The sequence below is a fragment of the Scylla paramamosain genome, chromosome 32 (assembly GCF_035594125.1).
Source record: "Scylla paramamosain isolate STU-SP2022 chromosome 32, ASM3559412v1, whole genome shotgun sequence".
In the NCBI taxonomy this organism is placed as follows: Eukaryota; Metazoa; Arthropoda; class Malacostraca; order Decapoda; family Portunidae; genus Scylla; species Scylla paramamosain.
Window position 1 is genome coordinate 15,784,920 of NC_087182.1, and position 26,710 is coordinate 15,811,629.

The 26,710-nt window shown below is 41.7% G+C and overlaps 2 protein-coding genes across 4 annotated transcripts in view; one reads left to right on the forward strand and one right to left on the reverse strand.

The window, feature by feature from the left end:
• LOC135089263 (battenin-like) overlaps positions 1-21,105 on the forward strand; it is a 40,979-nt gene extending 19,874 nt beyond the window's left edge. Inside the window, exon 11 of one of the 3 annotated variants that reach the window (XR_010261436.1) lies at positions 20,970-21,105. The gene's annotated coding sequence lies outside the window, so the exon portion shown is untranslated. Of the gene's footprint in view, positions 1-14,439; positions 14,931-20,933 lie in introns of those variants that run through there. The other 2 variants (XR_010261435.1, XR_010261437.1) reach the window with 2 other exon arrangements.
• LOC135089260 (glutamate receptor ionotropic, kainate 3-like) lies at positions 1,077-24,984 on the reverse strand. The gene is made up of 11 exons (XM_063984707.1): positions 24,509-24,984; positions 23,833-24,012; positions 20,961-21,130; positions 19,932-20,063; positions 19,017-19,185; positions 12,711-12,952; positions 11,683-11,879; positions 3,590-3,820; positions 2,217-2,395; positions 1,668-1,839; positions 1,077-1,374 (listed from the first exon to the last, which is right to left on the reverse strand). The coding sequence occupies exons 1-11, from the start codon at positions 24,712-24,714 to the stop codon at positions 1,210-1,212; spliced, it is 2,043 nt and encodes a 680-aa protein (XP_063840777.1). The 5' UTR covers positions 24,715-24,984; the 3' UTR covers positions 1,077-1,209.
• Positions 24,985-26,710: the final 1,726 nt, after the last annotated feature.

A 26,710-nucleotide genomic window follows, 5' to 3' on the forward strand; every position in this document is an offset into this window, starting at 1 on the left:
GCATACATACTTAATCACGTATCATTACAACAAATTACGTAACAGTAGTACATAATACCTCACCGTAACCCTTCACAGCACAAGCATTCGTCTCTCTTACACTTCACAGCATGGATGTTCCATCAAACACTTTGCTGGAGGTAGAAATATTACATTGTGGCTACTCAGACCACGAGAGAGATCCACAACAAGGAAAGAGAGTTTATGATAAAAATTAAAGCAGTCCCCATGCGTGTAAGAATGCCTGCATACCGAAAAAGAAAATGTGACCACTTTTGAGTGTGTGTAGGAATATATAGGCTACATACTGGGGAAGGTGACCTGGTGTGTGAGATTCGTGATGTGGCAACACGTGACTTGACAAACGGTAGATTAATGACAATATATGTCACGTGGTATTTATGTAATAACAAAAATATGATTAATTATCACTTCACCAATGACGGCACGCAGAAAGTTTAAGGTTGTGTTGGACTCAGCCAAAGGAAATGAATTACTGAGAAAAACGTATATCTCAAAAGTATACTTGTGTAATTTTCTTCGACCTCATAAAAGAAATATTTCAATATCGCACACTCGTCTACGTATATTAGCGTATGCACACCTATTAGTTCACATCTGCAGAGTCTGATATGCAAAACAATACTTGATCGTAGAAATCAATACACTTCCATTTCAAGACTAAACGTTTTGCATCTAAACTCATTTCATCAACCAGCTTTTGCTGATGCCAAATTATAATCGAACTGTTTGTGATTTTTACATCCCTAGGGTTATAGTTCATTTCTTGTAGTTATTTCAAGCTTTTTAAAAAGTAGTAGTCTAGAAAACGCGTATGTTCCTTTTTTCACTTAAATCACAGTTTTCCAATCTGCATATAGATGTTACAGTAACTGTTGAAGAGTGTTTTACCTGTTGGCATGAACAAGTTTCCTCCTATTATGTTACCACTTCAGTTGCTGAATCCCAGACCTTCAATGCAGTATTATAACAAGTCATTGTAACTTTATATATCTTTACAAGTTTGTAGAACTTTTGGTTCTGTAACACCCACTTCTTGATTCATAGAAACAACATTAATTAACAAATATTTATTTTAAGTTACTCAAAAAAAGAAAAAGAAAGAAACTGATTGAATTCACATTCTATCGAGATCCTTTATTCAGTATACGTAAGAAGCATTTAAATTCATTGGTTCTAAGAAACTTGTTAAGCCCGAATGTGGTTACGCAAACGATAAGCACGGCAACAAAAGCGGGCTAATAGAATCTCTCCGGAGAAGGCAAGGCAGCTGAGGGCCAGACCCGCAGCCCAGATGTAGAAGGCTGCGTACAGGTGTGTCATCGTCACCACCACCTCTTCGTCCCCTTCAGACTGCAAGCACACAAAGGTCAGAGAGAGACACTAGATAAACTTATATTCGATACACTGATAAGGCACAAAACAAAGTTCGTAAACAACACTTGCATAAACCACTAGCTTGAAATTGACCCTGTTGGTTAGTTTTTTAATGTTGATGAGAATTCGTAGGATTATAAAATTAAAGCTTGGATTCAAAGTAAAGCGAATTAAAGAGAAGAAAACAAGTGAAATATACCGTACGTACTGTTACTACTAATCTAACATCAGCTACTACTACTACTGCTACTACTAATTAACGTTCCTACCTCTGAAGGGAAAGTCCAGTGTTCGGCAAGGGCTTGGCTGTAGGTCGAGCCTGTCCTCCTCTCCTCACGCACCCTGGTGGTAATAGCGTCAGCCAGCCAGTAGCGTATGAGGCCGCCCTCAATGAGCCTCTGCGTCATGACAGTGATGGCGGGGAGGCAGGGCGCGCCTATCCTGCAGGAGGGGAAAGAACAGGTCATTGAAATGGGATAGAATAGGATGGAATAAGGAAGAGTTCTGACCGCGAAATAGTATGAAACGGAATTTTGACGGTGAAATGGTATACAATGAGATGGGATAAAGGGTAGTTTTGGTTGGCTTAGGAACTTGTAATGAAGATCTGCTGAAAAAAAAAGTGACAAAAAGATATGAAAAACCAGAATAGGGAGGTATATTTTAAAAGATAAATCATCACACCTTTTATTAGAAGCGAACGTAAGAAATGGGACAGGATAGGATTGACGATAGAAGAGATTTTATCATTAACGTTATGTGTACTCAGTTGCTGTAAAACCTCTGCCAGTCCTGTAACAACAACGTAACAGCAATACCTGAAGCCCCAAGAGGTCCCGGCAAACTTAGGGTAGTGCGTGGCGCCCGTGTGTATGGGGGTGTAGCCTCGGGGGTCCGTGTAGCGAGAGGCGACCTGGTAGGCACTCTGAAACCGTGTGGTGATGAAGGCGTAGCGGCCACCCAGCACCAGCCGCATATTGTCATCCAGAGAGTGGACCTGGGGTGACGACGGGAGGGGTGGAGGGTAGGGGTGAGTGAGTGTGATTTCTATAGTGGTGGTAGTAGTAGTAGTAGTAGTAGTAGTAGTAGTAGGAAAAATAATTACGATTGCATTGCTTTCCAACGGCACATCTTTGAACTATCCATAATGACGCTGCTTTCTTTTGTCAATCTTCCGAACTATTTTGGCGAATGGTCCTGTAGTGGCACATTTCTGAATTAAGACCAGTGCATGATTAGCAAAGTAGCTCGTGTGTATTTTTTGAGTAATTAACGAAAATTGATTATTAGTGAAGCATCTCAGGTATATCGGAACGTCCAGGGAGGGAAAACTGTAATAACTTCCACTAAGATAAGAAAACGTAACTCTTGAGGATACGGGGCCTTGTCACTTACTCCCTTCACTGTTCGTTAATCTTTCCTATAATCATCTACAACTCTTAAAAATATAATTTTTGTACTACAGTCTCCTAAATTTGTATTTCTGTAGTTTAGCATTGATTGAATTAACCTCATATTCTTTCTTCTTTATATTCATGCAAACGATCTATTACAGTGATCTGAATGTTAACAAAAGACGACCGTAGCAGTGAAAGGGTTAAGCTTAGGACCACGGAGCGTATTAGCAAACATTTCTTCGTCATCTCTACAACTTTTAACACACTCTAATGGAAGTTATATTGGTTTTCAATGATGTTTTCGTGATTTTAATGATAGTTTTAAAAGGATTCTGCACCATCAGTAGGAAAACATACACGAGAAGCAGATCAATCATCTCTGTGGCCTTTGAAAACAGTCCTACGAGAGAATGAAGTGTTTAGCAATACCAGCCACACGTGCCATTAAATACTGTTCAAGAGAAAACACATTGCTCGTGGGAAAACATCATATTGTTATGAATGAAAACCAATAACACCTAACTTATGCTCGTATTCCGCATTTGCTCTCACCACGACTATTCCCAGAGGCCACAGGTGTGATTAGCCAAGTTCTTAAGAGTGTATCTCCTGTTAATAATGTAGAAATCTTGTAAATCTGTCACTAGAGCCGTAGAAACACCCTTAGAAAAACCGTGTAACTTAAAGTAGAGTGAATATAGTCAAGGTGAGGCACAGAAGTGTTACAGATTAGGCTCTAAGAATGCACAGGACACGCCACCCTTTAGTCTATACACGCTTGGATCACTCCTCACCTCCATCTTGGCGTACACGGCGCGGGTGGTGGCGTCAATGCTGCTGGTGAAGTAGAAAAGCGAGGCGCCTCCGAGTGGCTCGCTGCCCCACCGCCAGTTTCCCCGCGCCACCAGGTCCACGAAGGAGTCCACGGGCGGCGCCTTCACCCCAACCGTGAAGTGCGCGGCGAGGGAAGATTTGTAGGCAGCGGACAGGACCAGGCAGCTGAGGAGCCACCACGCCACCAGCAGCTGAGAGAGAGAGAGAGAGAGAGAGAGAGAGAGAGAGAGAGAGAGAGAGAGAGAGAGAATTAATAACATTCATTCTCTCTCTGGAACATAATCACATACACCTCTCTCTCTCTCTCTCTCTCTCTCTCTCTCTCTCTCACACATACACAAAACTTCCCAAAATAAGTATAAAAATCCAAAAAACGCCCATAAAAGTATTAAAGAAAGTCGGAAAACCCAAAAAATTCTTCTTCCCCTCTCGAGGTGCCTTGCTCATTTTCCACATCATTTCCTTGCGGTTGCCTTTCCCGTAATTACCTGAGCCATAGGGTGGAGGGCTTCCCTGAACCACCCTTCCCCTTGCCCCTTAGTACCACGCCAGCCAGCAGGGGTAAGGAGCAACTGGTGGGGAAGCTGGATATTTCACGATTAGTTTGTTCGTGAGGCGTTTGGTAGAGATGCGGGTGTTTTGGGTTGTCGAGGTCGTGTGGCTGACTGGTGTGTGTTTTGGGATGCGTGGAGGACGTTTGGAAATGGAAGCACATGGGAGAAAGAGAGGAAGAGCGCAAAAATAACTGGATCTACTGTGTGAAAGATGATGTAAGATAGAAATGGACAGACTAAGCAGAAGCAAACAATGGAACCACATGAAGAAAGCTCATCCGAAACATCGACCCAGTATAGAAACAAGAGACAAGCTGAAGAGGAGAAGAAGGAGAATGTAAGAGAGTTGAATTTGAATGAGCGAGAATATATTGAAAAGTGTCAGTAAGGAGTATAGGAAAATAACAAGTAAGCGTATAGGAAACATGAGGAAGAGGATGGGATGTCCAGGGGAGATATTGTGTTGAAAAATATGAGATCAGCATGGAGTCTGAATACAGTTTGAAATTACATTATTATGAAAAATGTGTTAAAAAATGTGAAAAAAGTATTTGAATGTATGAAGATTTTAAAGGATGGAAAGATAAGCGAAATTAAGAAAAGAGAAAAGACATTTTTTTTTTCCTGGCCACGAGAAATTTGCTAGTAGTCATGTGTGGCCAGGGAAGAGTTGTCCAGGGTAGGTCTGGTCGTCATCAGGTTTGGCCAGGATAGATTTGGCCAGGCTAGGTTTGGTCGTCGTCGGGATTGTTCAGGGTAGGTCTAGTTCCTCATCAGGATTGTCCAGGGTAGGTCTAGTTCGTCATCAGGATTGTCCAGGGTAGGTCTAGTTCATCATCAGGATTGTCCAGGGTAGGTCTAGTTCGTCATCAGGATTGTCCAGGGTAGGTCTAGTTCGACATCAGGATTGTCCAGGGTAGGTCTAGTTCATCATCAGGATTGTCCAGGGTAGGTCTAGTTCGTCATCAGGATTGTCCAGGGTAGGTCTAATTCGTCATCAGGATTGTCCAGGGTAGGTCTAATTCGTCATCAGGATTGTCCAGGGTAGGTCTAATTCGTCATCAGGATTGTCCAGGGTAGGTCTAGTTCATCATCAGGATTGTCCAGGGTAGGTCTAGTTCGTCATCAGGATTGTCCAGGGTAGGTCTAGTTCGTCATCAGGATTGTCCAGGGTAGGTCTAATTCTTCATCAGGATTGTCCAGGGTAGGTCTAGTTCGTCATCAGGATTGTCCAGGGTAGGTCTAATTCGTCATCAGGATTGTCCAGGGTAGGTCTAGTTCGTCATCAGGATTGTCCAGGGTAGGTCTAGTTCGTCATCAGGATTGTCCAGGGTAGGTCTAGTTCGTCATCAGGATTGTCCAGGGTATGTCTAGTTCGTCATCAGGATTGTCCAGGGTAGGTCTAATTCTTCATCAGGATTGTCCAGGGTAGGTCTAGTTCGTCATCAGGATTGTCCAGGGTAGGTCTAGTTCGTCATCAGGATTGTCCAGGGTAGGTCTAATTCTTCATCAGGATTGTCCAGGGTAGGTCTAGTTCGTCATCAGGATTGTCCAGGGTAGGTCTAATTCGTCATCAGGATTGTCCAGAGTAGGTCTAGTTCGTCATCAGGATTGTCCAGGGTAGGTCTAATTCGTCATCAGGATTGTCCAGGGTAGGTCTAGTTCGTCATCAGGATTGTCCAGGGTAGGTCTAATTCGTCATCAGGATTGTCCAGGGTAGGTCTAGTTCATCATCAGGATTGTCCAGGGTAGGTCTAATTCGTCATCAGGATTGTCCAGGGTAGGTCTAATTCGTCATCAGGATTGTCCAGGGTAGGTCTAATTCGTCATCAGGATTGTCCAGGGTAGGTCTAGTTCGTCATCAGGATTGTCCAGGGTAGGTCTAGTTCGTCATCAGGATTGTCCAGGGTAGGTCTAATTCGTCATCAGGATTGTCCAGGGTAGGTCTAATTCGTCATCAGGATTGTCCAGGGTAGGTCTAGTTCATCATCAGGATTGTCCAGAGTAGGTCTAGTTCGTCATCAGGATTGTCCAGGGTAGGTCTAATTCGTCATCAGGATTGTCCAGGGTAGGTCTAGTTCGTCATCAGGATTGTCCAGGGTAGGTCTAATTCGTCATCAGGATTGTCCAGGGTAGGTCTAGTTCGTCATCAGGATTGTCCAGGGTAGGTCTAGTTCATCATCAGGATTGGCCAGGGTAGGTCTAGTTCGTCATCAGGATTGTCCAGGGTAGGTCTAGTTCGTCATCAGGATTGTCCAGGGTAGGTCAAGTTCATCATCAGGATTGTCCAGGGTAGGTCTAGTTCGTCATCAGGATTGTCCAGGGTAGGTCTAATTCGTCATCAGGATTGTCCAGGGTAGGTCTAATTCGTCATCAGGATTGTCCAGGGTAGGTCTAGTTCATCATCAGGATTGTCCAGGGTAGGTCTAGTTCGTCATCAGGATTGTCCAGGGTAGGTCTAGTTCGTCATCAGGATTGTCCAGGGTAGGTCTAATTCTTCATCAGGATTGTCCAGGGTAGGTCTAGTTCGTCATCAGGATTGTCCAGGGTAGGTCTAATTCGTCATCAGGATTGTCCAGGGTAGGTCTAGTTCGTCATCAGGATTGTCCAGGGTAGGTCTAGTTCGTCATCAGGATTGTCCAGGGTAGGTCTAGTTCGTCATCAGGATTGTCCAGGGTAGGTCTAGTTCGTCATCAGGATTGTCCAGGGTAGGTCTAGTTCATCATCAGGATTGTCCAGGGTAGGTCTAGTTCGTCATCAGGATTGTCCAGGGTAGGTCTAGTTCGTCATCAGGATTGTCCAGGGTAGGTCTAGTTCATCATCAGGATTGTCCAGGGTAGGTCTAGTTCGTCATCAGGATTGTCAAGGGTAGGTCTAGTTCGTCATCAGGATTGTCCAGGGTAGGTCTAATTCGTCATCAGGATTGTCCAGGGTAGGTCTAATTCGTCATCAGGATTGTCCAGGGTAGGTCTAGTTCATCATCAGGATTGTCCAGGGTAGGTCTAGTTCGTCATCAGGATTGTCCAGGGTAGGTCTAGTTCGTCATCAGGATTGTCCAGGGTAGGTCTAATTCTTCATCAGGATTGTCCAGGGTAGGTCTAGTTCGTCATCAGGATTGTCCAGGGTAGGTCTAATTCGTCATCAGGATTGTCCAGGGTAGGTCTAGTTCGTCATCAGGATTGTCCAGGGTAGGTCTAGTTCGTCATCAGGATTGTCCAGGGTAGGTCTAGTTCGTCATCAGGATTGTCCAGGGTAGGTCTAGTTCTTCATCAGGATTGTCCAGGGTAGGTCTAGTTCTTCATCAGGATTGTCCAGGGTAGGTCTAGTTCGTCATCAGGATTGTCCAGGGTAGGTCTAGTTCGTCATCAGGATTGTCCAGGGTAGGTCTAGTTCGTCATCAGGATTGTCCAGGGTAGGTCTAGTTCGTCATCAGGATTGTCCAGGGTAGGTCTAGTTCGTCATCAGGATTGTCCAGGGTAGGTCTAGTTCATCATCAGGATTGTCCAGGGTAGGTCTAGTTCGTCATCAGGATTGTCCAGGGTAGGTCTAGTTCGTCATCAGGATTGTCCAGGGTAGGTCTAGTTCATCATCAGGATTGTCCAGGGTAGGTCTAGTTCGTCATCAGGATTGTCCAGGGTAGGTCTAATTCGTCATCAGGATTGTCCAGGGTAGGTCTAATTCGTCATCAGGATTGTCCAGGGTAGGTCTAATTCGTCATCAGGATTGTCCAGGGTAGGTCTAGTTCATCATCAGGATTGTCCAGGGTAGGTCTAGTTCGTCATCAGGATTGTCCAGGGTAGGTCTAGTTCGTCATCAGGATTGTCCAGGGTAGGTCTAATTCTTCATCAGGATTGTCCAGGGTAGGTCTAGTTCGTCATCAGGATTGTCCAGGGTAGGTCTAATTCGTCATCAGGATTGTCCAGGGTAGGTCTAATTCGTCATCAGGATTGTCCAGGGTAGGTCTAGTTCGTCATCAGGATTGTCCAGGGTAGGTCTAATTCGTCATCAGGATTGTCCAGGGTAGGTCTAGTTCATCATCAGGATTGTCCAGGGTAGGTCTAATTCGTCATCAGGATTGTCCAGGGTAGGTCTAATTCGTCATCAGGATTGTCCAGGGTAGGTCTAGTTCGTCATCAGGATTGTCCAGGGTAGGCCTAGTTCGTCATCAGGATTGTCCAGGGTAGGTCTAATTCGTCATCAGGATTGTCCAGGGTAGGTCTAATTCGTCATCAGGATTGTCCAGGGTAGGTCTAGTTCATCATCAGGATTGTCCAGAGTAGGTCTAGTTCGTCATCAGGATTGTCCAGGGTAGGTCTAATTCGTCATCAGGATTGTCCAGGGTAGGTCTAGTTCGTCATCAGGATTGTCCAGGGTAGGTCTAATTCGTCATCAGGATTGTCCAGGGTAGGTCTAATTCGTCATCAGGATTGTCCAGGGTAGGTCTAATTCGTCATCAGGATTGTCCAGGGTAGGTCTAGTTCAACATCAGGATTGTCCAGGGTAGGTCTAGTTCGTCATCAGGATTGTCCAGGGTAGGTCTAGTTCGTCATCAGGATTGTCCAGGGTAGGTCTAATTCTTCATCAGGATTGTCCAGGGTAGGTCTAGTTCGTCATCAGGATTGTCCAGGGTAGGTCTAATTCGTCATCAGGATTGTCCAGGGTAGGTCTAGTTCGTCATCAGGATTGTCCAGGGTAGGTCTAGTTCGTCATCAGGATTGTCCAGGGTAGGTCTAGTTCGTCATCAGGATTGTCCAGGGTAGGTCTAGTTCGTCATCAGGATTGTCCAGGGTAGGTCTAATTCTTCATCAGGATTGTCCAGGGTAGGTCTAGTTCGTCATCAGGATTGTCCAGGGTAGGTCTAATTCGTCATCAGGATTGTCCAGGGTAGGTCTAGTTCGTCATCAGGATTGTCCAGGGTAGGTCTAGTTCGTCATCAGGATTGTCCAGGGTAGGTCTAGTTCGTCATCAGGATTGTCCAGGGTAGGTCTAATTCGTCATCAGGATTGTCCAGGGTAGGTCTAGTTCGTCATCAGGATTGTCCAGGGTAGGTCTAGTTCGTCATCAGGATTGTCCAGGGTAGGTCTAGTTCGTCATCAGGATTGTCCAGGGTAGGTCTAATTCGTCATCAGGATTGTCCAGGGTAGGTCTAGTTCGTCATCAGGATTGTCCAGGGTAGGTCTAGTTCGTCATCAGGATTGTCCAGGGTAGGTCTAGTTCGTCATCAGGATTGTCCAGGGTAGGTCTAATTCGTCATCAGGATTGTCCAGGGTAGGTCTAGTTCGTCATCAGGATTGTCCAGGGTAGGTCTAATTCGTCATCAGGATTGTCCAGGGTAGGTCTAGTTCGTCATCAGGATTGTCCAGGGTAGGTCTAGTTCATCATCAGGATTGGCCAGGGGAGATTTGGCCTGTGTTTGTCATAGTCAGGTTTGGCCAGGGGAGATCTGGCCTGTGTTTGTCATCATCAGGTTGTTCGTCATCGTCAGGTTTGGCCAGGGTAGGTCATGTCGTGTGAGGGCAGGAGCCTCACTCAGAGGGTCCTGGTTCTCTCATCAAGAGGAACAGTCCGATGGATTCGTCATCCTCGAAGTGTCCCGCGATCAGCTGGATAACGGGGGATTCCCCCTCGTACAGTTCGCCAGCGACAAACTGTACGGTGAGGGATTCCCCATGGAAATATTGGCCTGTGTAATACTCTCCCAGGTGATATTCGCCAGGTGGAGACTGGCTGTAAGAGTATTGAGGCACAGGGGATTTGGCCATGGGAGGCTTGGACTGTGGGCGTTTTACTGTCCCATGGCATGTCTCGGCCCCGTGGGCATTGTGCTCCAGCACGGGAGCGTCGCCCTGCTCCTGGGCTGCTTTGGTCTTACTGGCGCGCCAGCGCCGGGCCTGCTCTCGGCCCCAGCGGGCGGCCTCGGCGCGGCACCGGGCCACCCGCTTCTGCTGCTCGGTGTGGTTGGTCTTGCTGTAGTCGAATTTTTCTCCAAACAGTACCATTTTGAATCTCAGTTGTTTTATTTAATTATCGAGAAGACAAGTGAAAAGTGAAAAGTGTGAAAAATGAAGAAAGAGGATGAAAAGATAGTGAAGAGAATAAAAGATGAGGGAAAGTATAAAACACCAAGATAACACAAGGAAAACCAGTGAACGAAGAAAACCAAAAAGAAAACAATGTGAACAATAATATGAAAAAAAATTACGAAAGACTGAAAGAAAAATCCTTACGTGAACTCTAAAAATATTCACAAATCATAATTATTTGGATCTTACGAAGACATTAAATGAATCACAGCTCTTAAAAAATATCTTGCTGTGTCTTGGGGAAGGAAATGGAGAGGAGGGAGGAGACGGCGTTAATTCCCGATGAGATGACGAGATGACGCTTGGTAAAACAGACACGTCCATCACGAATAAACTTCCGGCGTCTTTGGGTCTCGTCCTCCTTCGGTCAACCGCCTTTCTCAATCGGATTCTAAATTTCTGGTGCGACCTTTGAGTCCTAGGGGGGATAAGTGTGCAGCAGCGAGGTCAAGAGAAGAGACAGTACAGGACAAGAGTGTGTGGCAAGGTAAAGGCCAACAACACTCGATCACGTAAACGTTACAGTCACTGCGATGTTCAAAATACGTGTAGGAGAGAGAGAGAGAGAGAGAGAGAGAGAGAGAGAGAGAGAGAGAGATTGATACTGACGTTTTCATTTTACCTGTTTGCACATAATGTGGAGCAAATGCAAGTCTAATAGTAGTAGTAGTAGTAGTAGTAGTAGTAGTAGTAGTAGTAGTAGTAGTAGTAGTAGTAGTAGTAGTAGTAGTAGTAGTAGTAGTAGTAGTAGTAGTAGTTGTAGTAGTGGTGGTAAAAATAATAATAATAATAATAATGATAATAATAATAATAATAATAATAATAATAGTAGTAGTAGTAGTAGTAGTAGTAGTAGTAGTAGTAGTAGTAGTAGCAGTAGTAGTAGTAGTAGTAGTAGATTTGCATGGCAGAATATTCAAAATGATATTTAAGAAAGGTTCAGACAGGGAAAGAGAGACAGAGAAGAGGAAAACGGCGCAATGTATTAATTTGTCCTTCACCATCATCAAATTCATTACTTACCACCACCGCCACTTCACCACCACCACCACCACCACCGCCATCTCCTTGCCTCCCAGCGTCACCACCCTTTGCGCCCCAGCCACCACCAGCGCCTCCCACGCCCGCATACCGCTCACAGTTGAGTTGCTACTGTATTATTGTGGCTTAGTTGCTGGTATCTACTGTGTTGTTTCTTTGTGTTGGGTACGTGGGTAGTGTTGTTGTTGATGGTGATGATGGTATTGTTGTTGTTGTTGTTGTTGTTGTTGTTGTTAGCCTCACAGTCTGAAAGGTCATGATTTCGATTCTGGCTCGCAGCACCATACGATCTCGTAAACTCATTCAATTCAATTATTTCTTTCTTTCTTCCTTTCTTTCTTTATCTTTTTTTCTTCCTTTCCTTCTTCTACGCACCTTAATGGTAACTGACATAGGCGGAAGGTCGGGCGGGGTTTCCAGCAGGACGCCCCAGAGGTAGAGTAAGGTTGAGGTGTTGCTTGAAGTGCCACGAGTCTCCCTGGCCCTCCACTGTTCTATTATCGCCGCCCTCAGCAAAACTGCAGCGACAGCCGAGGCCACCACACTCACCCCCACCATCACCCACACCTCACCTGCATGTCACGGATTTTAGGAACGTTAGGATATAAAAAAATCAGGGGAAGTTTCAAGAAGCCATCGGGCCTACACGTGGTAGCTCCTGTATAAAACATATCTACCTATATACACTTTTAAGAACATTAGAACATAAGGAAATAAGGAAAATTTCAAGAAGTCATCATGCCTTCACGTGGCAGTCCCTGTACAAAACATATCTACTTATATCCACCTAACATCCCTATCTATAAATTTGCCTAATCTTCTTTTAAAGTTTCCTATTGACTCGGCACTTACAAACTGTACCGAAATAAATTATTAGTTCACTCAAGAATAGGAAGGACGAAATAATCTGTTGCCGTTTGTTATTCCTTGTTATCTTTTGCAGAAATTACTAATTGTATATAGAGAGTCGTTAATCAGTGGGTAATTTTGATATTTTCCTTTATTTTTGCATTTTTCCCCTCCTTTAATGTTTATCGTCATGTTTAATCTTAAGTGGCTTCTGTCTTTTAAATTTTCACACATGTCATCACCTCGCAGTAGTCAAGGAGAGAGATAACAATTTGCGCGCTCGTTAGTTATTTTAGAGGGAAGCTTATCTTTTCCTGATTACAATGTGTGTGTGTGTGTGTGTGTGCGTGTCGCGCTCCTATGGTAACTGAATCATCATAACAATGCTACCTGACGAGAAACTCATAGATTAATTACTGTTTGATTGACTGTTCGATTAACTGAAGATCCTGTTATTTTTAAATATTAAATCAATCAGTCAGTCAGTTAGTCAATCCTTGGTCTGATGGTTCGTTGTGGGGTTCGTTGTGAGTCATAAACACACACACACACACCAGGGAAGGGCTTCACTATGGCCATGTGCTCAGCTTTGGCCTGCGTCTTAAGGGACACCAGCACAAAGGGATCCGAGGCGTAGATCTTGGAATGTCGCATGATGAGGAGGCGTTCCGCTGTGGGCGTGATGGTGGTGGAGAAATCTGCCTCCTGACGCTGCAGGGTCCCTACGAGGCCACTCCAGTTGCCTTCCCCGAGATCAGACCCCCATTGTCGATCAAGTGGCTCGTGTGTCTCGTATCTAGGGAAAGGAGGAGGTTCAGCTGATGTAGTTAGGCTGAGATTGTCTTGATGAGTGGACAATATTCCTTTTCTCCTCGTATCCAAGGAAGCACGTGAGGTTTTGGTGATTAACCTGGCTTCAGATTGTCTTTGATTAGGTTAAATTCCTTTTATCATAGTATCTGGGATATATATATATATATATATATATATATATATATATATATATATATATATATATATATATATATATATATATATATATATACTGGCAAACAGCGTGGTCAACCCACACTAACTGAGAGTTACAGGAAGCGTATATCAGGTGTGATAAATATATAATGGTGATGGCACCCCACACCTGCGTCCTGCTCAACTCCACACTGCTCTGCCCTGCTCGCCCCTCTACCTGGGGTCCAATGTACGTGACATGCATTTCAAAATATCAGGAAGCGCTGTGGACAAAAATAAGAACTATTTTCAAGCGCCACAGAGATAGTAAGTCGGCTTTCCGTGGATGTTTTTCTTTGGTGATGCGGAATCCTTTGTTAAGATATAACTGTTATCACTAGGAACGCCTTTGAAAACCCTGATAACTCCCACTAAAGTCTGTTAAAAACGTTGATATAAGAAGCAGAAACATTAAAAAGTTAAATAAAATCACGTTATTATTAGATTCCAGATTAGAATTTCTCACATTATCATATACACACTAACTGCTGAGTCCATTAATTTCCTCAGCCATTCTCTCTTTCTCTATATTACCTGAAATAGAGTAAAGTTTTACTTACGCCGCTGATATAACACGTCTCTGGTTATCAGATAAGATCCAGAGAGTCGAGAGGCTGCGGTATGTGTAAAGATTCGCTGATAAGGTAATAGGTGTGTGATAAACGTATTAGAAACGTGAAAGCTTCTTAAAAAAAAAAAAAAAAAAAAAAAAAGACAATTGACAATTTCTTATATCTGCACATAAGTAAGTAGATAATGAATATACGTGTAAATAAAGTAAATGATAATGAGTGAATAAAGAAATAAACAGCTAAGTTAATAAGCAAATAGATGAATAGTTGATAAATATATGAATAAAGAAAGAAATAAAGAAAAATAAATAACGAGAATCAAACACGTTAGGTAAATAAAAAGAGATGAAAAGCATATAACTAAAAATTACATTAAAAAGTGTAAACAAAAACCAATTAGGTTATATAACGTTGCTATAAAGATTATTTATTTATATAGTCATCTATTTATCTATCCATTTATTTAATTATCTATTCATTTATTTATTCATTTATTTATTTATTTATTTATTTATTTATTTAACTATCTATCTATTAATTTTTCACTGCTTGATCAAAAAACATCAAAGTCTAAGGAGCAGCCAGGGAGTGTTGGTTGTCATGGTCTGTGTGGAGCTGAGCCGTCCTGTCTTAGGAAGTGCATTTCACAATGTGCAAGGGACACTTGTGCGGGCCATCTCTCATCAGGAATCTCCTCCCCCAGTGGTGTAATGCCACGCGCGACGACGAGGAAGGAATAAAAGGATGAACAACAACAACAACAACAACAACTACTACTACTACTACTACTACTACTACTACTACTACTACTACTACTACTACTACTATTACTACTACTACTACGACTACTAGTACAACTACAACAGCAAAGAAAGAAAGAATGAACGAATGAATGAAGAAAAGAACAAGAACAAAGAGACAAAGAAAAATTTAGGAAAATACATGCTTAAAAAAAAAATATACAAAAAAGAAAACAAACAAAAAGAAAAAGAATTACCCAGACAGTGCGAACACATAATAAAGCCAGACCTGTACCGTTTACGTCTCCCTGCCATCTAGCGGCGGGATACCACACTAACGACACAGCATGAAACTTGCCACTCGTGCTTTCAATGCCAGGAGTTTCACTTCCCTTCGTGTTTCTCGTTTTGCGCAAAGAATGAAATCTACCTTCTTATCTACCCCAATGTGTGTGTGTGTGTGTGTGTGTGTGTGTTCTCGCTGATCGGTGACGTGTTGGGACTGCTGTATCTGTTGATTTTGTCAGTACTAAGTAATGTTATTAGATAGACAGACATGTGGTGAATTGTACGTACGTAGTATATGCATTTCAATTCCCTCGTAAGTGTATAGGTGAAAGAAGTTACAGTGTTGTCCTATATGCGTGTAGTGAACTCTAGTATGTATTCAGCACAGAGAGAGAGAGAGAGAGAGAGAGAGAGAGAGAGAGAACGTTGCTGGTTACAATAATTCTCCAATCATAACGTAAGGAGTGAGTAAAAAGCCCTGTCATCATAACCTCAACTACCACGGCTCTTAAATTCTTCACAGCTGCAGTGCCAAGAATAAGTGGTGATAATCGCGTGCTGTGTGATTCAAGCCCAGTCATCCACTCACTGCACGCCATTCCTGCTTCCCCCTTCTGTCCTCAAAGTAAACGCGAAAGTCAAGTGAAAGCAAATAAGGTATAAATACAAGTTAGTAATCAATAAATGGCTACACTTTTCTTTTAACCTGAAGGCCGCCACGTACTAGGAAGGAATGCCAAGAGTGGAGAGAGTTAAGAATCATTTGCGTGTCATTATTCATCAAGGAAGTAGTTTTTATTGTTACAGGTACTTCATTTGTTATGGTGATTCTCGCTTCAAAACAGCCTTTCCTATGCGTGTCGAAGATCCAATGAACCTTTGCTTTTACATGGTAGTTTACTTGCTTCGGTGAGTTTTCGCTATCATTGCTTAACTTTTCCTGTCATTTGATTTCTTGTGTTGAGTGATAAATGTTCAAGATAGAAGAGATTTTATGCTTTTTTTTTTAAGCGTTCAATGTCTGTATGTCTGTATGTCTGTATGTCTGTATGTCTGACGTTTTCCATGTGTTTAGTGTTCAAAATAGTTAATCTGACCTTCCTTCTCATTGTTAAACGTTCAAAATAGCTAATTTGACTTGTTTTGTTACAAGAATTAAGCACCACAAACAGTGAATGAATTAAATGACTCAGCAGTGAAAAAAAAATGCATATTACTCTTATCACACCGTGCATATGCTCTTTACATTGTTTGGCTGCATCATTACCAGAACACGTATCCACCTGCATCGATACCAGAACACTTGTCCAGCTGCACCGATACCAGAACATTTATCCACCTGCATCGGTACCAGAACACTTGTCTAACTGTATCGATACCACAACACTTGTCCACGTGCATCGGTACCAGAGCACTTTTCCAGCTGCATCGGTACCAGAACACTTTCATGTCACACTCAGAATACTAAATGGCGTAGGTCAATGATCTTTCAGTCACTCAGACATTCAGTCGAACCTGCCTTCCTTAAGTCGTTCTACAAAAAGGTCAAGATCAGTGGCCTTCAAACTTTTCGTATGAGGCCTCACTAAGATAAATCAACATATAAATGAATAAGTAAATAAATAAGATCGTTCTTCTACCAAGTGGCTACAGAAAAGAGTTATAAGGTAGTTATCCGATTTAGTCTTCATACTCCTCTCTTGAAACAGGAAACTGGAAGATACTTGTATAATCAAGCAGGAGTTCCATATTGTATCAACGAAAGAGAGGAAAGAATGAACGTACTGGTTAATTCTTGCATTAATAAGGCGGGCGGAATACTGACGGAAGGGAAAAAAATAGAATTAGGCAGAGTTCATGACCTAACAGTGGAGATGAAAGAACGAAGATATTGGTTGACTCTTGCATAAGAAAAGAGGGCAGAACCAGACAAGTGTTCAAGACTTTACCAGTGAAAGGAATAAAAGAGTAACGATAGAGGGAAGTAAGAATAACAGAACCGCAGCTTTCAATGATGCCCTCACTAGCCTAACACTTATTACATTAACGCCATGCTATATGGAAAAATAATATACAACAATATCCTATCTATCATTACCTTAACCCCTACAACATCGGGAATGCAGCGAATATAGATAAATAAACTGGTAACTTTAGAATGCAGAAGCAAGCAGGTAGTGTCAACTCATCGCTAGGCTACAGTAGCTAAGCATTCACCAAACAAACACTAACCACCTACAGTAAGCTTCGACACTCGCCATGTTGCCAAATACCAAACACGTCAGATCCTGGTGCTCTAGCAAAACTTCACTAATTCTCCTCGTGCTGACGGATAATGGAGTGTGTGTGAGTGTGTGTAGTGGAGTTATGTAAGGGCGGTGAGGTGTATTACGTAGTTATTGAGGAGTATCGCCTTTGGGTGTGTTAATAGTGGAAGTGAAGCGAGTAGCGAAGATCAATAGATGTTGTCATGTGGAAGAGGAAAGGTGAAACGAAGTAGCAAATGGAAGAGTAACCTAAGAAAAAGAGAGAGGAATTAAGAAGAGTTGCTTTGAGAAATGTATGTCCATGTAACGGGAAGGATTCTAAAAAGCTTAGAAAAGGAATAAGAGAAGATCGTTGTGGAAAATATGTCTCTATTAGAAGCTGTAAGAGAAGAAAGGAAACAAAGGAGGAAGAGGAACAAAGGAAATTTGCTATGGAAAGAGGAAAAAAAAAATTCGCAGTACGTAAAAAAAAAAACAATAAAACATAGGATCAGAAAATTTTTGCGAGCATTTACATTCGTGGAAGAAGAATTCACGAGAGCAAACAAAGAAAAATTAGGAGAAAAATAGGGTGAGTGCGAGATATAAGGTTACTGAAACAGGAAGAAAAAATGATAGAGGAACAATAGATTATTACAAGTCTTACGTAACGAGACTTATAATGGATACTTTGGTGTTGTAATATCAATCTAAGATATCTGTCAGGAAACACAAAGTCGTTAAAGCGAACCTCCGCTTGATCTGCGCCGTCAAAAGTTTGGTGTTTTAACCAGTGCTGTTATCAGGCTGCATTAGAAGTTAGTAGGGTTTCCAATAGTGTTTTTTTATGATATTAGTGATTGTTAAACAAGGACTCCGCTTCACTGGAGGGGAAGAAAACATCATACACTATGCGTGTTCTTTGTAAACAATATTAATGAAAGCTCAGATCGTTTAAGAATACGAGTTATTATCTGCGATTTATTTCGCCTGTACTCATCTCCCTGCTCTTGCTAACCCCGCAGACGAGAAATGTTCTGTTAGCATTACTATTATCTGTTCCCCAGCGATCTGAGCCTGGCACGTACGAACACAGTGCCAACGATGAGATACGCATCGCCAGCCGCCTTCTCGACCACCAGTCAAACACCACCACTCCGGAAAATTAAGATCTGCTTACCGACCACTTGAGCCGTCACTTCCGGAGGCAATAACTTTACACTCCTTTCTGCAGAACACATGACGAAACACCTCACACGGTAATGTAATTAATATTGATACATTTCGTTGTCTATATTGATTTGTATATTTTATAGATTTTACAAAATTTTACTGAAACTTATCTACTAAACAGAAACTTTGAACCTGAAAATCATACCGTAAAAGAGCCTAGCGAGTGATTTTAGGACATTTTAGAAACGTGAAGATGGAGGACACTGCCACTTTAACAAGTCGTAATCATACAGTAGTAATCTGAGCTCAAACCCATATCAAAAGCTCATCCTGTTTCACTTGATTCTTGCGATAGATTCCGAACATTAAAACATCCTTGAACCACAATTAAACAGATTTCACTACATTACGAGTATATTATTAAAGGAAACCTAACTACAATATGATGATAAAAAAAATGTAGTGTACTGATATATATATATATATATATATATATATATATATATATATATATATATATATATATATATATATATATATATATATATATATATATATATATATATATATATAAGAAGGCTCTGGGCAAAAAAAAATAAATAAATAAAATGAAAAAAAATTCGTCACAGTCCCCTAAGATTACGATCAAAAGGATATTCTAAATCTATGAGGAGAAAATTATTATAAGAGAAGCTTGTTATGGTAATGTACTGTAATGTAGTGAATGAACGTGCAGTGTTAGGCTAGGTTTCTCGGGGAGGGTAGAATTGTTATGGCAATATGCTGTGCGTGTGGTGGGTGGAGGGAGACACAGTGTTGGTTAGGAGACTTACGTGAAATTAAGGTGCCTGGCGATGTCCACCAGCATGCGGGTGTTGAGGGAGTCCTTGAGCCTGACCCGCGTGTCCAGGCCGCCAGCACCCTCCGGCTCGTGGTCAATGGTTGGGAAGTATTTGATGGTCACCACACGGAACTTATGACCATTGAACACTCTGGGAAGCTCTAGTGCACAGGGACTTATTCTTAATCACTGGCACCTTACTTCCACTACTTTTAATAAGTTCTAATTGATGTCACATGGGCTTTTTAAGGATTTTATATGGTGTTAGTGACAGATTAATAAGATTTCTACATTATTAATAGAAAAAAATTTCTTGAAAATCTGGCTTTAACATCTCAGTGACCTTTGAAAATAGTCGTGATGAACTTATATTGGTTTTCAAGGGTGTTTTTTTACGGTTTTAGTGATAGATCAACAAGGTTTCTGCATTATTAGCAGAAAATACACTCTTGAGAACCTGGGTATTTTTTTTTTTCTGTGTTGTCATTTTACTAGCAAAGAATGAACGTATGAATTGTGACGTTAGCTTAACTGTGTGTGTGTGTGTGTGTTTAAAGAATGAAGTATTTGTTGCTTTACTTATATACATATGTACACAGTTTAATTAGTTAGTAAAATGTAAAGCAACTACCCGTTGAGCCGAAACTCCCTCAGAGACACGTGTTTACTATGAACCCTGTGGAGTGTGTGTGTGTGTGTGTGTGTGTGTGTGTGTGTTGATACAACCAAATGTATGCAAATATCCAGCATATTGTACAACTTACACAAGCCTCAATCTCCCCTCATTTTTTTATTGTTTAGCCCACACATCCGTTTTCTACGAATACATACACATCATTACGCTCATGACAATCACCAGTCTCTCTCTCTCTCTCTCTCTCTCTCTCTCTCTCTCTCTCTCTCTTACCCGTGACTAGCTGATTTGGAGTCGTTTGCGTCACACCCACGTCTCCGTTCACACAATACAGACACCGCTGGTGCACCTCGACCTGCTCCTCCTCCTCCTCCTCCTCCTGGGCCTCCTTCTGCAGTCTTTTTCCTACCGTTACGGGAATGAAGAGACAGATGAGGCCAGAATAATGATTATATCCTAGTCTTTTAGTTACTTTTGTAGTTTGCTTTGAACTCTTATATAGATGTCAAGTATAGGATGGAGGTATTAGTAAATTCATGTTATTTGATTCAATGAAGTTCGTGAAATGGAGACAGAGAGAGAGAGAGAGAGAGAGGATTTAGCGGTGCAATGAGGGAATGTGAGAATAAAGCGATATGAAGATAGATAGATAGATAGATAGATAAGCAAGTTCGTAAGACGTCAGGTAGGTAGTTAGGCAAATGGAGATAAATAGATAGACATAGATTGATAAATAAATAGAGTATTAGGTAGGTAGGTACATAAACAAATAGACAGACAGATGGAAATAGATGGATAGGTAGAGAGATAAATAGACAGAAAAATTTGATAGCTCGATATTAATGTATACTTTTTAAATCTATTTCAAACATCTTTTTCTTCCTTTTGCCTTTTAAAGATAATTCGTATTAATCTGTTTACTTAATACACTTCAAACCTTCCACATACTATTCGTTTTGTTCATCATAGTTACTTCACTATTAATCTATGCTTTAAAATACATCATTACACAGTGTTCCCCTCACAACCTTGTCTTCTTCGCCTTTCGTATTTTTCCTAAAGTCAGGGGTTTGTCCCTTCACTTTTCTTCCTCTTTTTACACTATTCTTCATCTAGTCTTCTCCTTCACCCCCACTCTCTATTCCCCACAATGCTTGGTTGTTTTCTTCCTCTCATGTGGCCCAGTGGATAGAGTGACGGTCTTGGAAACATTGAGTGTTGGAAACCAGCGTTCAAATCCCATTAGGTACTAAAATAGAAACGATTCTATTTCAGTTGTATGTACCTCCACCTTCCCTTTACCTGCTGCAGAGGCGTCCCCGCGGCCTGCAGTGCTGGGGAGCGGGAAGTAAAGGACCTGGGCTGTGTTCCTGAGGGCATGATGCATCAGGGTAACCTCCATCCCAGAGGCCTCCCCCACCACCACTACCCACGCTGCTGACCACCGCCACAGCCCCGCCGCCTCCAGGAAACTGAGGTGAGAGAGAGAGAGAGAGAGAGAGAGAGAAAGAGAGAGGGAGAGAGAGAGAGAGAGAGCATTAGTCGTATTTTCGTTATCTGTTTATTGATTGATTGATTTAACAGCGTTGCAACAAGGGCAGACCAATATGTTAATGAGATAGACAAGTGCGATAATGAGAGGGGAAAGATGGATGTGATAATAGAAGTGAAAATTGATGGCAGCAAGAGACTATTGTGATAATAGAAGAGAAAATATGAATGCGATAATGGGAAAGACAAATATGATAATGGGAGAGGCAAATGTGATACTAATGTGAACAAGGTACGAATATGATAACAGGAGGGAAAGAAATATAAGTGTGTTTTAGTGAATTATTTAGTCTACTGATCATTTTAATTGTTGCAGTCTTTTTTCTCTCCTCTTTATATGCCATCTTGTATACACGTAACTGCTTGGTTGGTTGGCTGGGTGACTGACTGACTAAGTGATTTACTGACTTACTGATTAACTGACAGATTGACTGACTGGCTAACTGACTGACTTTCTCATTTACTCACTAATTAACTGAATAATTCATTGAATGGCTGACTGATTGACTGACTAACTGACTAACTGACTGACTAACTAACTTACTTATTGACTGACTGACTGACTGATCGATGGACTGACTCAGACTGACAAATTTTACAATCCTAATTCCCAGATACTCAATACAATAAATCACGCAAGCTGTAATAATTCAACTGCACTCTTCATAATTGTACCCGAGCTCTTACAGTCAACCCACGTGTACCTGGCACCACAGTCACACCATACCGCTCACGTAGCCACGGCGCGGAGACCTGACACCACCAGCTCGCCAGTCCTCTCTCCACCCCTTCCTACACTCTCATTACTGTAGCTCTTTATCCACTCGTTCTCGTCCACTATCGATCGAGGAGCTTACGGTGGTGAAAGGTGGAAGGAGAGAGAGAGAGAGAGAGAGAGAGAGAGAGAGAGAGAGAGAGAGAGAGAGAGAGAGAGAGAGAGGGGGGGGGGAAGGAGAGTTGGCGAAGAATAAAATGATAATAATAGGAAGTGAATTCAAGATAGGAAAGAGAGAGAGAGAGAGAGAGAGAGAGAGTGTGTGTGTGTGTGTGTGTGTGTGTGTGTTCCCTCCTGGTGTCATCAACGCCCACTCTTTACACATTTTATGATCTCTTTCCTGCGCACGTTTTATTGATGTCTCCTCTCCTCTTAATTATCTCTCTTCCTAAGTCTCTCATTTGTTCACACGAATGGCAGGAACTAGAGATCTTTTATTATTTACTTCCTTTTATCTGTTTTTCTTTTCGTAAGCGGGAAACAAACACTTTCAGCGATTTTTGTGCCTCAGTTCTCGTAAATGAGGAGTCAGTTATTCATATACTGCGTGATAGATTCTGTGTAATGTGTAGGAAGTCCCTCTTTCGTGTTGTGGTAAGGCAGCGTAAGACATAACAGCTGTGGTGAGTCGATTCCTTCCCCTGCACCTAATTACTCATCGAGTCACGTGTGATAACGACAAGAGGCACGCTAGGTGGAGGGAGTAGAGGTGTAGAGGCGAGTGTGCGTGAGTGCTTGGTTGTAGGAGTAATAAAAAGGCGAAGCGTGGGTGTGACAGTGTTGCATTAATTATGGTGAATCTTGGCAAGGCTTTGTATGTAGGAGTGTTTATGTGGTGTTTTTAGAGAGAGGGTTCAAGTTTCATCACGCCTATGAACTTAAACTGGCTCCTCTTTGGTATCTCTTTTTTTTGGGGGGGAGTGACAGTTAAAGCAGGACTTTTTTCTCTTTCTTTTTTTTTTTTTTTTTGTACTTGAGTCCTCTCTTGTGTATAACAATAACAAGAAGAGTAAAAGTGGAGAGAGCAATAACAACAACATCAACAAGAGGGAGAGGAACAACAATAACAACAACAAGAGGGAGAGGAGCAACAACAACAACAACAACAACAACAAGGGAAAGAAGAACAAGAAGGACATGAACAAGAACAAGAGCATCACCACAGTCTCGCTATGCAGGCAGTATCTGTGACCAGTATAATGTTGTGTGGCGACTCGGGAATTACAATCAGTCGTTATATTTTTCCGTGTATGATCATAAGTTCCATTCTTCCACACGCCGCGGTGCACCTGTTTGATGCTGGCCTCGACCTCGTCTCGATCCCAACTAGGAGACTACAAGCTTCAAGATCAAGACCAGGACTACATTACAGAGAAGAAGAGGACATTACAGAGACATACCTGCTTGAAAATAAATATAGTGAGGAGACGAAAAGAACAGTTCACAAATGTTGGATAATAAGAGAAAAGAAAAGGAAAGAGAAAGAAGAAAACAGAAGATCCAAACAGTGAAAAGGAATGCGACAGGGAGTGCCGTTTCAAAGGCAACACTCCTGACCAGCAACTCAACTCTCGAGACTGATCTCCAAAACAAGGACCAGTCTCGAGACCCACAGCACACACACACACACACACACGAACACACAAACACACGTTCCATATCTAATCATTCTTTCTGTGTGTGTGTGTGTGTGTGTGTGTGGCGATATAGCACCATGACATGCAAAGGAGTCCACATTTGTGGGTCGGATAGGGTAATTAATAAACACTTTGCGTAGATAACGGTCACACACTCCCTCTCCGTAAAAATAAGGAAAACAGTAATGATAACGATAATGACAGCAATCACCTGAGCAGAGAGGGTGCCTCGTCAGGTACACGAGTGGCCAGCACCACAGCCCTGCACGCCAGCCTCGGGTCCCCCCACAGGTTCTCCTCCACTGCTCTGCGCGGAAGTCCCTGTAGTGACTCCTCGTCCACCACCACCAGGGCCACATCCTCACGTGCGCCGCCACCTCCCCACACTCTTCTGTAGCGAGATACATGTTTTTCACTCTCAATGTGTCAAGAACGTATTTCCCTGTCTCTAATGTCTAAAATGAACGCACTTTTCCTGTCTTCATTATGTTAAAAAGTATATTTTCTATCCAATGTGTTAACTGTTAAAGGGACGTGTCTTGATATTCTTCATTCGAAACGGTCTAAGCCATAGGAGGGTAGGAAAACATAATCAGCCGGTTAGTTCCAGAGTCTAGCAGTAAAAGGTATCAAAGAGTGGATATACTGGGTAACAGTATATTAGTAACGTGAGCAGAATATTAATGGAAGATGGAGAAAGAGTACCAGACAGTGAGTTCCTAAGCTAAACAATGAAAGGGTAAAGATAAATATCAAACCTTGAGTTAATGAGACGGATAGAATAAGGTTGAGGGTTCCAGAATTAACCAGTAAAACAGATGAAAGGCGGAAGATACTTTCATTATTAAGACGACCAGAATAATAATGAGAGTACGAAGAAAGTCTACCTGATGATGCGCTGCGCCAGGTGTGTGGAAGGCCCTGCATGCACCAAGACAATGTGACACTCCCGCAGCTTCCCTTCCACTAAGCGAGCCACTTCCTCCACCACCTTGCCTCCTTCCTCCACGCCGTCACCCCGCCTTCCCTCGCCTCGCAGCTCGCCTGTTAGTACGCCACACGCCAAGCACAGGAGGACAGTTGCCAGCCACATGCTTTTTTTGATGCAGAGTCTAATTTGTGTCACCTGAGGAGCCAAGACGCCCTAGAAAATATGCGATTAGTAATTAATACTCAGAGATCTGTATTACTAAATGTGGTAGACCTGTTTTTTGTCTGCCTCACGTGTTCGTAGCAATGAGGTCCAAATTACGAATAAAACTAATACCATTCAACGTAATGCTCGATAGCCTACTTGAATATTAAAGATTACCCAAAACTCGTGCTTTAATAGAAGGCTTTAACGAAAATCTTAATTTCAAGTAGTTTTTTTTTTTTTTTTAATGATAAATTGTTCTTATACTGTGTTGAGGTTGCAAGAAAACTGTTAATTTTCGGGGAACAGTGTAGTTAGTTTGTGATGTTGTGTTACAGGGCAGTGTATGTAGCCTTGCCACATGTGGGTGTCTAGCGAAAAAAAAAAAAATACACTAGTTTGTTGATCTATATCAAAGATGTCTGCTGAGGCTTACACCATTACAGTAAACTACGTGTGGGAGAACAAAACAGAATAGTACAAGACTTCTCTCTGTCCGCTTCTCCTTTCAGAACATTGAGCTCGCGCACACACACACACACACACACACTGAAACTCTCTCTCTCTCTCTCTCTCTCTCTCTCTCTCTCTCTCTCTCTCTCTCTCTCTCTCTCTCTCTCTCTCTCTCTCGTATCAGTTACAAATTCGCATGCTACTTTTGACTTAATGGGGAGAAAAAACACCATTAACCAGAAACTTCACAAAGGCAACTGGATTAACACCGTCATTTGTTGTTTTATTACTTATTGACTGTTCGGGAATCTATAGGAATTAGCTGGTCGGAAGTTGACGTAAAGTGTTTTGTGGAGGTGATTTTAACTCCATGTTTATTACTTATCGAGCAGAATGATATGACTTACTTGGAAAAAAAATGTGATTAAACTGTTGAGTTCATGGGTGAGAATAGATTAAGGTTCTTCGTGATATATTTCAGCAAGCTAGCTAATGTTTTCACACGGAACAAAGAACAAATTGCCATTGACTAAAAACAAATGAGTAACCTTAATTTCCGGTATAATTCTGTCAAAATTCGCTCTCTTTTCTTTTTTTAAGCATAGCTCTTTCTTTCTTTTTTTTTCATTATTGCCAGTAACTTTTTGTGAGAAATTGGTTATTGACGGAAAAGTGTTAATTTACGTTATTATTTCGTTATAATTAGCTTTTTCTTTCATTTTGAGTACTCCTTTTACTTAACATTGCGAGTCACTCTGAGTCTTAATTTCTACCCTCTACTTTATTCTGATTAAGGCCATTCACCTAGCAAGACTTTTTTTCTTGATTTTACTGGACGAGGAACCGATTCCCATGAAACAAAAACTATTAAAAGTCTTAATTTGGGTCATAATTCACTATTTATTGTTCATTTCTTTTACTCTGCGTTTTCTCTCAACTCACATTTGAAGTCATTAATTACAAAACTTGTCCGATATACTCTGATAAATTTAAACAAAACTATTCTGAAGTCTTAATATGCGTCATAATTCAGCATTTATCGCTCATTTCTGTTATGAGTGTTCTCTTGCATAACCACACTCTGCCACTAGTTACAAAACTCGCAAAGATTTTTTTTTTTTATTCACACTTATACAAGAAAGCAAATCTGTTCACATGTGTTAATTTTTGACATCATTCAGCACTTATCACTTTTTGTTCCAAGTATTCTTTTTAACAGCATATGTTGTCATTACAAAACTTGCCCAGAATTCTTTGACGCGCCCATAAAGGAAGCAGGATTATTCACAGGTGTACATTTTCCTCATCACTCAATATTCATTGCTCATTTCCTTGGTTTCAATACTGTTTTTACTTGCACATGCGTCACTGGTTACGAAACTTGTCAGAAACACTTAGACACCCTTTTATTTGTTGACTAAATGACGTTCATAAGTATCACTAATGACACGTTAAGTTTCAAGATCGAAAAGTACATTTCTGCCTCCTTATACTTTAAACC